At 43.6% G+C, this 12,271-nt stretch overlaps 1 protein-coding gene across 1 annotated transcript; it reads right to left on the bottom strand.

Annotated features, from left to right (window-relative positions):
* Positions 1 to 3,849: 3,849 nt before the first annotated feature.
* On the bottom strand, positions 3,850 to 11,419 carry cfl2 (cofilin 2 (muscle)). Its single transcript, XM_056394255.1, has 4 exons — positions 11,286 to 11,419; positions 6,490 to 6,797; positions 5,238 to 5,314; positions 3,850 to 4,871 (listed from the first exon to the last, which is right to left on the bottom strand). The coding sequence occupies exons 1-4, from the start codon at positions 11,286 to 11,288 to the stop codon at positions 4,759 to 4,761; spliced, it is 501 nt and encodes a 166-aa protein (XP_056250230.1). The 5' UTR covers positions 11,289 to 11,419; the 3' UTR covers positions 3,850 to 4,758.
* Between the last annotated feature and the right edge of the window lie 852 nt (positions 11,420 to 12,271).

The following is a 12,271-nucleotide window of genomic DNA, read 5'->3' as shown; positions in this document are numbered from 1 at the left end:
GAGGCTCCAGTTGTAGCTCACAGTGTAACTCACTGCAACACGATACTTCCTGTTTCTGATGAAAGTTTCTGCCAGTTAAATCTGGCAGCAATAGGAGATTGTCTGATTTTATCTGGTTCACTGAACAGGTGTAAAAATAAAAGTTACACTGATGTCAGTATCAGTTATGTCCACTACATGGTTAGCTTAGCTTAGCACAAAGACTGGTGCCAGGGCAAAACTCCTTTAGCAAGCAAGTCAGTCAGAGTTTGTTCCTGAACAGAAACAGAAACGTAGAGGAGAGGTCGAGGTTTTAGCAGCAGTTACACTATGGAACAAGGATTCGTTAAAATACCACAGATCGTTTCTTAAGTTAATTTAATTTGTTGCTGCTAACGTTAACATTCGACTTACCATCAGTGGTTTATACACATACGTTATTCTGACTGGTCTTTTTCAATTATCTGCTTTTCTTCTTTGGGCTTCAACAACTCGTCTGTTTCAACCTGTCGTCTGACACTTCGTCTGTTGTTGTGTCGTGTGACCTGTGTCAACGTACAGTTGTTGTATAATTGTGTAGTAGTTGTGTAGTTGTAGTTGTGTAGTAGTAGATGTGTAGTAGTAATATTAGTAGTTGTGTAGTTGTGCAGTAGTTGTGTAGTAGTAGTAGTTGTGTAGTTGTGCAGTAGTAGTTGTGTAGTAGTAGTTGTGTAGTAGTAGTTGTGTAGTAGTAGTGGTTGTGTAGTTGTGCAGTAGTAGTTGTGTAGTAGTAGTAGTTGTGTAGTTGTGCAGTAGTAGTTGTGCAGTAGTTGTTGTGCAGTAGTAGTTGTGTAGTAGTAGTGGTTGTGTAGTTGTGCAGTAGTAGTTGTGTAGTAGTAGTAGTTGTGTAGTTGTGCAGTAGTTGTGTAGTAGTAGTTGTGTAGTTGTGCAGTAGTAGTTGTGTAGTTGTGCAGTAGTAGTTGTGTAGTAGTAGTTGTGCAGTAGTTGTGTAGTAGTAGTTGTGTAGTAGTAGTAGTAGTTGTGCAGTAGTTGTGTAGTTGTGCAGTAGTAGTTGTGCAGTAGTTGTGTAGTAGTAGTTGTGCAGTAGTTGTGTAGTAGTAGTTGTGTAGTAGTAGTAGTGTAGTTGTGCAGTAGTTGTGTAGTAGTAGTTGTGCAGTAGTTGTGTAGTAGTAGTTGTGTAGTAGTAGTAGTGTAGTTGTGCAGTAGTGCAGTAGTAGTTGTGTAGTTGTGCAGTAGTAATTGTGCAGTAGTAATTGTGTAGTAGTAGTTGTGTAGTTGTGTAGTAGTAGTTGTGTAGTAGTAGTTGTGCAGTAGAAGTTGTGTAGTTGTGTAGTAGTAGTTGTGCAGTAGTAGTTGTGCAGTAGTAGTTGTGTAGTAGTAGTTGTGCAGTAGAAGTTGTGTAGTAGTAGTTGTGTAGTAGTAGTTGTGCAGTAGTAGTTGTGCAGTAGTTGTGTAGTAGTAGTTGTGTAGTAGTAGTTGTGCAGTAGTTGTGTAGTAGTTGTGTAGTAGTAGTTGTGTAGTAGTTGTGCAGTAGTAGTTGTGTAGTTGTGTAGTAGTAGTTGTGCAGTAGTTGTGCAGTAGTAGTTGTGTAGTTGTGCAGTAGTAGTTGTGTAGTAGTAGTTGTGTAGTAGTTGTGTAGTAGTAGTTGTGTAGTAGTAGCTGTGTAGTAGTAGTTGTGCAGTAGTTGTGTAGTAGTTGTGCAGTAGTAGTTGTGTAGTTGTGTAGTAGTAGTTGTGCAGTAGTTGTGCAGTAGTAGTTGTGTAGTAGTAGCTGTGTAGTAGTAGTTGTGCAGTAGTAGTTGTGTAGTAGTAGTTGTGCAGTAGTAGTTGTGCAGTAGTTGTGTAGTAGTTGTGCAGTAGTAGTTGTGTAGTTGTGTAGTAGTAGTTGTGCAGTAGTTGTGCAGTAGTAGTTGTGTAGTTGTGCAGTAGTAGTTGTGTAGTTGTGCAGTAGTAGTTGTGCAGTAGTAGTTGTGTAGTTGTGTAGTAGTAGTTGTGTACCCGTCTCCAGCCTGTCCTTTTGTGGGCCGCGCTGACACGACTCTGGTCCAGAAATAGCAGCAGAGGATCAGATTCTCTCGAGCTGATCGTCAGCAGCTTCCAGCGTCTGTTTCTACTCAGTTCTACTTTATACAACGATATGTTCTAATGTTCCACGGTGGAACCAGCAGCCGCTGACTCACAGTGCTAACATGAGCAGGACACACAACCCTGGTTCTGGTCTGAGTCACGCTGGACTCACTGGATGCCTTTACAGCTCCACACCTTTTATGGGCAGGAATTTACAGCTTTCATTCATTCAGATCCTGAAGCTGCTGGACTCAGGAAGTCCGGACTGAGGTCCGTCAGACCGACCTGGACTAACTCTGGACCGGTCTGACAGATTCTGGACTGAGGTCCGTCAGAGTTAGTCCAGAGACCACTGAATAAGCCTGGGGCTGATTTTTGGTCTATAAACTGGGGTTCTACCAAGTTTGTAATGGTTCCAATTGGATTCTATTCGGGTCATACTGGCTTTATTGGGTAAATTCTGGTTCTAATGGGGTTCTGGAAGGACTGCAGTAGTGAGCTAAGGTTGTCATGGTTCTAGTCTGGTTCTACTGAGCTCATCGTGCTTCCACTGGGGTTCTTCTGAGGTTATACTAGTTCCATATTTAGATGTCACATTGGTTCTACTTGGTGGTCTGAGTTTCTAGCAGTTCTTACGATGTTCTGCTGTTACACTGGTTGTAATGGGGTTTTACTAGTTCTATTTGGGGTTCTAATTAGGTTAATCAACTTCTAATGAGGTCAAGCTGGATCTAATGAGGGGTTCTATTGGTTCTAAAAAAACATGTATGATTCATACATGGATGTAACAGTGTTCTACATAGTTTATAGCAGTTCTAACGGGATTCTTCTGAAGTCGTACTGGTACTTTAGGGTTCTATTGGAGCTTATAATAGGGTTTTACTAAGGAAAGAACTGGTTCTAATAAAGTTCTACTGAATTTGTAGTGGTTCTACTGGGGTTCTCTCTCATCCTAAATAGGTTCTCATGAGGTTATAGTGGATTTAACAGGTTCTAATAGATTCTACTTAAGTCGTATTGGTTCTATTGGGTTCTACTGGAGCTTATGCTGGGGTTTTACTGATGAAAGAACTGGTTCTAATGAGGTTCTACTGAATTTGTAGTAGTTCTATTGGGATTGTACTCGCCCTAAATAGGTTCTATTAAGTCGTACTGATTGTACTGGGTTCTACTGGAGCTTATAATGGGGTTTTACTGAGAAAAGAACTGGTTCTAATGAGGTTCTACTGAATTTGTAGTAGTTCTATTGGGATCTCACATATCCTAAATAGGTTCTACTGGATATAACAGGTTCTAGTAAATTCATTAAGGTCACAAATGGGTCTTTCTGACCATATTTGTTCTACTAAGGCCACAATGGGTCTACCAAGGTTCTGATGGTGGTCACAATGGTTCTGCTGAGGTTGTACTGATGCCATGTGATCATAGTTAAATTAGAACATGGTTGTGTTATACAGGGGTTCTACGGGGTCAGACTGGTCACAGTAATTCCACTAGGGTTCTTTTAACTGGTTCTAATACAAGAGTTCTACTCAGGTCAAAATGCCTCTACACATGTTATACAGGTTCTACTGAGGTTCTACTGAGCTCATGGTGCCTCAACTGGTTCTCAGTGTTACAGAACAGATCATTTAAACCTGACTGGTGTTTAAAGATCAGAGGAGACCCAAAGACAGGAAGTAGAACATGACTGACACCTGTTCACGAGGAACCTCTGCAGTGGATCTCAGGCGATCACCGGGTGAACGACCTGCGGGTGAAAGTGCTCTGTGATTGGTGGAAGCAGAGACGAGGCGGGGAGGCGTCAGATCTGCCACAGGCTTTTATTGCAAAGTGGCTTCCTGTGATCTCAGAAACAACGTTCCACTTTAAGGCTCCAGATGTCGTGTTGTTGTTGTTGTTGTTGTTGTTGTTGTTGTTGTGGGGTCGTCTCTCACTGCTGGGGTCAAATCTGCTTCCTGTAGTGTTTCTTTACAAAATAAAAGTGCACTCTAACTAACTCTGGTGTGACGGTTACATTCAAACTGAAAGTAAGGCGACGACCAAACAGCTAGAATGACGGTGAGTCCAACAGGAATGAAAACTGAGGTAAACAAACGTTAGCGTGGCGACATAAACACAGAGAATTTGACGTCAGGATCTTTTCTGTCTCAACCTGTAGTGTTTCAACAAAAAGTGCTGGGTAATAATCTTCTTCTTCTCTTCTGAATGCATAGTCTAACAATGTGTCTGCCTGGTTTGAACATACTGGAGAAGAAACAACACTTTACAATAATAAATAATCATATGTAAAAACCCGTGTGCTGCAGGAGGCGGAGCTTCACGGCGCGTCGCTCGCCTCCGACACATGTGGCTGCTTCCTTCACATCGACTTTTTGGCAAAACTCTGGCTGTGAGAGAGAAACAACCTTCCTGGGGTTTGGTAGTGTGTCGGTTTGTTTTTTTTCTGCCAGGTGAACAGAAGTCATGTGGCAACAAACTGGGAGGTGTTTGCATATCATTATGTTAATGAGATCTCCTTCATGTTGGAAAAAAAGCAAAAAGAACAAAAACAAAAAGAAAACAAAGAGGCCTAAAGACGCTAACTCCTTCAGGACATGGATACAGACAGAGCAAGCTGCTGGGTGAAGCGGCGGTGTTCAGGTGGGGTCAGGTGCTTCGGTCCGGATGGCACGGCGGTTGGCTTGGCTCCGCTCGGCTCGCCGCCCTGACATCACAGCGGCTTGCCCTCCAGAGACACCACAACGTTCCCGCCCAGCTTCTCGGCCAGCGTGGTGCGGTCCTGGATGTCGTCCAGCCCGTTCACCTGCCACTCGTGTTTGATACCTGAGGAGACACATCGGAGGTCACTGAGGGGTCAAGGACACACCTGAGCTAAACAAACACACCTCACAAAGCTGAGCTGCTGATTTCAGAGCACCATGTTTGTTTACAACTCTGATTTATTACTGAGATCAACAGGTGAGACAGAGTGAGACGTCACCCCACAGGAGGATCTTTGTGTTGATCGAAGAGGTCAGAGGTTAAAACTCCTACAAAGCTCTGAATGTTCCTGCACTGTGCCAACAAACAGAACCTGACAGAGATGTCATCATCTATAATCTATAATCTATAGTGATCACTGGCTGATACAGACGACATCATGGCTGACCCTGATGACCTCTGACCTCAGCAGGTGACAGGACAACTCACCTGTAAACTTCTTTTTGATGGCATCTTTAGAGCTCGCGTAGATCATCTTGCTCTTCAGTGGAGCGCTCTCCGGAGCCCTGAGGAACAACAGAACACAGAGAGAACAGTGAGAACGGAGAGAACAGGAGAATTAACTGATTATAAAACCGTTGCACTTGATGAACTTCCTGTCGATCGACCAATCAATGAACCAACTAATGATTGCAGCTCTGGTGGGGGAACTGGTTTCTTGGATGGACTAAGTTCTACTTGGAATAATAATTTGTATTTAGTTGCTGTTTTTTTAAGAAGAATTACCTGATTAAAGGTTTTATATTTTATCTCCTCATGTCACTAACGCTGCAGGTAAATGCAGGTGTTCAACAGACGATTCACACCTTCAGCAGATGAAAGTGAAAACAGCTTTTCAACGTCAAACTCTGGACAGCGAAGCTCAAACATCCCAGGAACCATGAACACAACCCCCTTTCTTTCTTCTTCAGTTTTATCATGGGGTTAAAATGAGCATAAATATAAGTTCTATAAACATAAGGAGGAGGACAGACTGATGTGATGTCATCCTGCACAGATCATCACACACCTGAGCCGTCTATGAAATAACCAGGTTTATACAGTTCACATCAGGCGGTGTCAGAACAGACGGACCAGAACTTCACTTCAATATAAAATAAAACATTATAATGAACCATGAGTCCATGTCTGGAACCTTTGTGAGACTGAAGAGACAACACCGTACGGAGACACCTGGACAAACTGAAGGAACAGAGGACAGGAGCCGGTCCAGGTCTCTGCTCCGGGCTCTTTGAGAAAACCTCCTGCTGCTCAGAATCAGAAGATGTCGAAGAAACCAGGAGAGAGACCATCAGGAAACCGACACTTCCTGAAAGTCATCGGGAAACTCAGAAATGTAACGCCCGCCCCCCCCCAACACAGTCCTGAACACGTCCCCCTGAAAGTCCCAGAACATGGATTCAGTATCACTTCCTGGTCTGAGCTGAAAGTTCGGTTCAGGAAGTTCCTCAGAGAACGGCAGAGACGGTGGATACTGAAGGTAAATCCCTCCAGTGGAAACGGTCTGGAGGAACTAGGACCTAACCTGCGTCAGTCTGAGAGCTCTGGACCAGTCAGGACTGATCGATACAGACTCTGAGACCGATCGATACCTGATCAAAGATCAAAGACAAGAAGACAAAGCTGACTGTGTTGTTATCAGAGCTCATGACTAAAACCAATCAACGTATCAATACTGTACCAGAAGATGAAGACCAGGTCCTCCTTCTTGGACTCCTTGGTCTCGTAGGTGGCGTCGTACAGGCCGTATCTGCAGTCGTTGAGGGGGAGGAGCTTGACGAAGCAGGCGTACGGGTCGTCCACGGTCTCTCCGATGTCCCCCACCAGGATCTGCTTCCCCTCCTCCACGATGATCTTCTTCCTGTCCTCGCTCAGACAGAACAGGACCGCCTTCTTCCTCTTCTTCACCTCGTCCTGGGTCGAAGACTTCCTCACCTTCATGTCGTTGAACACCCTGATGACCTCATCGTTCACTGTCACACCTGACGCCTGCAGAGGACAGGTACGATCGGTTCAATTAAGGACACATCAGTGCACACACACACACACACACACACACACACACACACACACACACACACAGGTTTATTTGTAGGACTCAGGACAGCAGGTCCGACAGAACCAGACATGGACAGAAAATAATTGACAATAAATATAATAAATGTATAAAGAGTAGCTGGTTAGTTAGTTCACAGTGCAGCGTTCAAATGAAAGTGACCTTCCAGAATTTCCACCACTGAAGAAGAAACCACATCTTCATCTAAAAAGGCCTCAGTCAAAGAAAGAGATGAGACCTGAATGAGATGACCCTAAAGTTTCTGAAGTCTTTACAGGCGGAATTTCTGTCCCAGTCTGACCGTGGAGCTGATACTGGTCTGGTTCACTGAGAGGAGAACCGTCCGAGCTGCTAAAGGTCCAGCTGGACTCAGAACTGGTTTTTCTTCTCCTTCATTTGTCAGTAACTTGATGCTTCATGATGTTACGTCTGTTTTCATTAGTGACGGCTACAGTAGACATGCTAACGTTAGCTAACTTCCTGTTAGCTGTATTATGAATGTTTTCAGTAAATGTTGCTATCGCTAGCTGGCTAACTGTCAGCATTGCTGTGGAGAATATCACAGCAATGACAATCGTTTACAGAGTCTTAAATGTTAAATCACAGCAGCTGAAACCTCCGTCTAATTACAAGCTTGATCAACTGGTTGAGTGAGAATGTGAAAATTCAAGAGACGTGTTGAGGTTCATTCGTGGCAGCTCAGCGTGGTTCAGGTGAAAAGGTGAAGTGAGTCCATGAGGACGACAGGTGAACATCAGGTGAAGATGGAGGAAGTCTGCGGCAGCTCCCGGCCTTGAACATGTGACACAGAACGCAACTTCACGTCATCGGTCTACTCTCAACCATCCAAAAAGTGAAAACATGTTTGGTAAATTTATTAAAAGCTAAAAACTGAGTGGGACCTCACACACACAGGTGTGTGTGTGTGTGTGTGTGTGTGTGTGTGTGTGTGTGTGTGTGTGTGTGTGTGTGTGTCTTTCTACGCTCTGTCCAATCAGCTCAGTTTGTCTCAGGTGAGTTCAGGTCACATCCTACACTCATCTGAGGATCATTAAATCAACCAGGAAGCAGCTGACCTCAGTCTGGAGCCTGAAGATTTCAGTTTTGGATTTTTAATGAATTTAATAAAGTCTCTAAAAACATTTTATCCCTCGATCATCATCATTATTATTGAGACTGATGAGGTACAATGTGACTTTAATCCATTTACAACAGTAAAGTGAAGCCGCTGTTTATTCAACTTGGTTTGACTCTGAACACAAACATCAGAACTGTTCTCATGTTCTCATGTTCTCACGTTCTCATGTTCTACCTGCTGCTCAGTTCTTCTTCTGTATTTAGTCCATGTGTCAGTGTTTGTCTGTAAACAACTTAAGTCTATCAGCTCAACATCAGATCTTCCTGTTTCACTATCTTTTTCTGTTCCTATTGAACTTTTTTTCAGATCTGAGAATCACTAAATGACAACTCCAAACTGTCCAGGCCTGAGGAAGGAGCCTGCTGCGCTGTGATTGGCTGAGAGTGTGTGTGACAGTAACAGCAGCGTGAGTCAGCAGGTTTTTATAGCCGATGATTCAGAGCTGAACTCTGACCTCTGCCGATGAAGACCAACAAACACCCTGCCTGCAGCCGACAGGGAGTCAGTGAATGCACCACCATGAGTCAGTGAACGTGCCACTACAAGGAGCCAGTGAGTGCACTAACACAAAGTCAGCGAATGCACCACACTGAGTCAGCAAACGTGCCATCATAAGGAGTCAGTGAGCGCACCACAACCATGAAGTCAGTGAATGCACCACCACAGGGAGCCAGTAAATGCACCACCATAAGAGGTCGGTGAATGCTCCCTCATGAAGTCAGTGAACACACCAAAACAGGGAGTCAAGAACACACCACCACAAGGAGTCAGTAAACGCACCATAATAGAATAATAATAATAATAATAATAATAATAATAATAATAATAACAACTTAAATTTTTATAGCGCCTTTAAAGATACCCAGGATGAAGAGTCAGTGAACGCACCACCACAGGAAGTCTGACTGAGCTCACATAGGGCTGAACCTATTGTTAATATTCAGAGCTGCAATGATCAGTCAATTAATCGATTAGAAAATTAATCAGCAGCTGTTTTGATAATCAAATCATCATTTCAGTCAAATGTCTCCAGTTTCTCAGACGTGAGGATTTGATGCTTTTCTTTGTGACACACGAGAATAAACTGAATCTGATGGACGGACAAAACGAGACATTTGACGACGTTGGAAATTATAAGTTTTGTTTTACTATTTTAAATGATTAACAGAAAACTCATCAGAAGATCGTTGATAATGAAAACAATCGCTGTCGTATATAAGAACAGATTTGACAGTGTGACGTCGTCAAGTGTCTCTGGTCGAGGACGCAGAGACGGACTGACTCACTTTACGTCCTCTGTCTGTTTATGAGTTGTACTGTTATGACTGAATGAATGAATGACTGAATAAATGACTGAATGAATGACTGAATGAATGAATGAATGAATGAATGAATGAATGTCTTCCTGTGAATGTGACTCTCACAGTCCACGTGTGACGGTGTTTGTGCAGCGATGTTCGATCAGCTGATCCACTCAACACGCCGCTGCTCCGACAGGAAATCAGCTGTGATTATTTTAATCATGAATTTTACAATATTACATTTAAATCTCTGTCATGTAAAATAATTGATTTGTTTTTATTTGTGGCTGTTTTGATAGTTGATTAATCATTTGAGTCATTTTTAAGTGAAAACTTCAGAATATTTCCAGGTTTCAGTCTCAACAGAGAAAATTTCTTGCTTTTCTTTGTCGTTACAAACTGAATATTTGGGTTTTTTTTTTTACTTCTTGGATCAATGATGTTATAAATATTTCTGCGCCTTTAAATCACATGATTTTTTGAATGTGTATTAAAACACACCTGAAGTGGAAATGAACAGGTGAAGTCCGACTGCTGCTTTAAATGGAGACGACCAAACTGTCACCCAACAAAACTCCGTCCAATTCTCTGCACTGGCGTTCGGCTTGTGCCTCAGTCGTTATATGTCATGATCAATACAGCAGATCAATGCTGTAGTGATCGATCGATTGGTCGACTGACAGAAAATTAATGGATGAACCGTCTTCGTCATGATTGAAGCAGCGACGTCAGATCTTTAGTGTCAAACTTCTCAGGTGATGATTTGATGCGTTTCTTTGTCAACTGAGGAATTTGGTTAATCAATTAACCCTGATATTGATTAATGATTGAAGTCACTTTTCAGCTGTTTTATTTTATGATGAACTGAAGGCGTCAACTCAGAGTTTAAAGATATTTCTCTCAATTTTACAACGGAACAATAAATCAGGAAACTGTTCAGCAGGTTAATCAATGATAACAAATAATCAATAATAGAGTTAATTATACAGTTAGAAACCTGATCATGTTCTGTTTGTTTTTAATCCTGTGGTTCTGATATTAACGCTCATGTTTCTATTTATATCAGAATAAATGATCATTGAACATTTAAAAGAAGAAACTATCGATTAATGAATCTGCTGATCATTTTCTCGATTGATCATTTGTCTATAAATCATTAGAAAACAGTGAAGATGATCATGTAGCTGCTGCAGATCCTCATCAGAACCTGGACTGTCACGTGTCGGTCATTTACATTTAAAATGACGTTAAAGTGATTCATTGATTATCAGAAGAGCTGCTGATTCTTTGGGCTGATTGATCGATTGATAAAACTGCTGCAGCTTTAAATGGATGATTTTATTTTTGTCTCCATTTAGTGAGAAGAACCTGGTAAATGAAGACTAACCAGTAACCAGTTAGTCTGACTGGTTACTGGTTAGTTGCAGTAGCTGGTGCCGGTCCACCAGCCGCAGGCCTCCTGACAGACAGCAGTGACTCTGCAGTCTGACTCTGTGAACTAACCCGGACTAGATCCGACCTGCCGAACCCGCTCCTGCAGCGGAAGCGGTCCAGGTTGGACCCGTGGGTCCGGAGGGCCCGGTTTAGTCCGGGTCCGACAGTCTGTCCCGGGTGGGTGCGGGCTGGCCAGCCGGAATAAGATGGCCGCCCCGGGCCACACGGCCTGGGGGCAGGCCCGGCCCAGCCCGGCCCGGCTCGGAACGCGGGCCGTGGTCTGGATAAAATCAGAAACGGCTCCGGTAACGTCCCCAGATTAAATCCCGTCACCGGAACATGTTTCCGCGAGACGTGAAGACCGAGGAACCGTCGCTGTCGACGGACGGAGCAGCTGCTAACGGGAGCGGCGGCCATGCTAGCTAACATCACGCTACATGCGGAGCCACATAACGGTCCACCGGAGACCCGCGGGATCCGGACCGCACATGATCCGCGTCCCGGGGTCCGCTGTCGGACCCGGGGGAGAGTCTGCGGCCGGTTCTTACCATGTTGTTCCGAGGTTCGCTCGCGCTGCTTCGCCGTCAGATCGGGGTTTCTCAGGGGTGAAAGGTAGCGGGGAATGTGGCCGGCCGACCGGAGGAGGAGGAGGAGGAGGAGGGGGGGGGGGGAGGGGGAGGGGGCAGGAGGAGGGAGGCGGGGCCACATAGGAATCAGACCTGCGGCACTCACAGCACGGACCGGACCGGTTCACCTTCCAAACCCGTGTTAAAGTTCTGAAACTGTGCTGATGCAAAACCCATAACAAGAAACATGAAGCAGAGTTCATCTCTTTTTTTGGGGGGGGGGGTCTGAAGGGCAAACACCCCCCCCCCCCAGATATATGACTGCAGAGGGTTCAGCTGATAAAGACTCATCACCTGAGACCTCATCACAAAGTCAGTGTAAACATCTGTTTCACATCTGGACCCAGTGACGATGAAGCAGCTGATGAGGAGTCAGTGAACGCACCACACCCGTTTCATCTGTTTCACTCTTTTCAGTTGTTGAAATAAAAAGAACCAGAGCATCAACAACCAAACTACGACTGTCAACCTGTTTCCTGTTTATTTCAACAGTCACTCAAACAGCTGCATCTTTATACAAACAGCTTTTCTCCTTCTCTCACATCAATCTGTTCCACAATCACCAAACTTTATTGATCCTCAGAGGGACATTAGGTTACAACACAGCTGCTCCCTCAAGAGTGGAAACAAGGAGACAGAATAAAAAGTAAGATTATAAAGATAAAAAGTAGAAATGTCTTTATACTATGATATATAAATTAAAAAAATAGAATATGTAAAGCATTATGTCAGGATAAGTGCCACTACTATTGAAGGTGAAGCTTAAAAAATACAATATAAATATAAATGCATCTGTACGTGATGTAATTGCAGTTTAAAGTTGCACTTGTCTGAAACAGTAGAATAATTGCAGTGAATAGAGATGATGAAATGTTGCACTCCTTCAGTATAAATGGATGATTAAATAT

The sequence above is a fragment of the Seriola aureovittata genome, chromosome 13 (genome assembly GCF_021018895.1).
Source record: "Seriola aureovittata isolate HTS-2021-v1 ecotype China chromosome 13, ASM2101889v1, whole genome shotgun sequence".
NCBI lineage: Eukaryota > Metazoa > Chordata > Actinopteri > Carangiformes > Carangidae > Seriola > Seriola aureovittata.
This window is presented reverse-complemented; position numbering and strand designations above follow the sequence as displayed.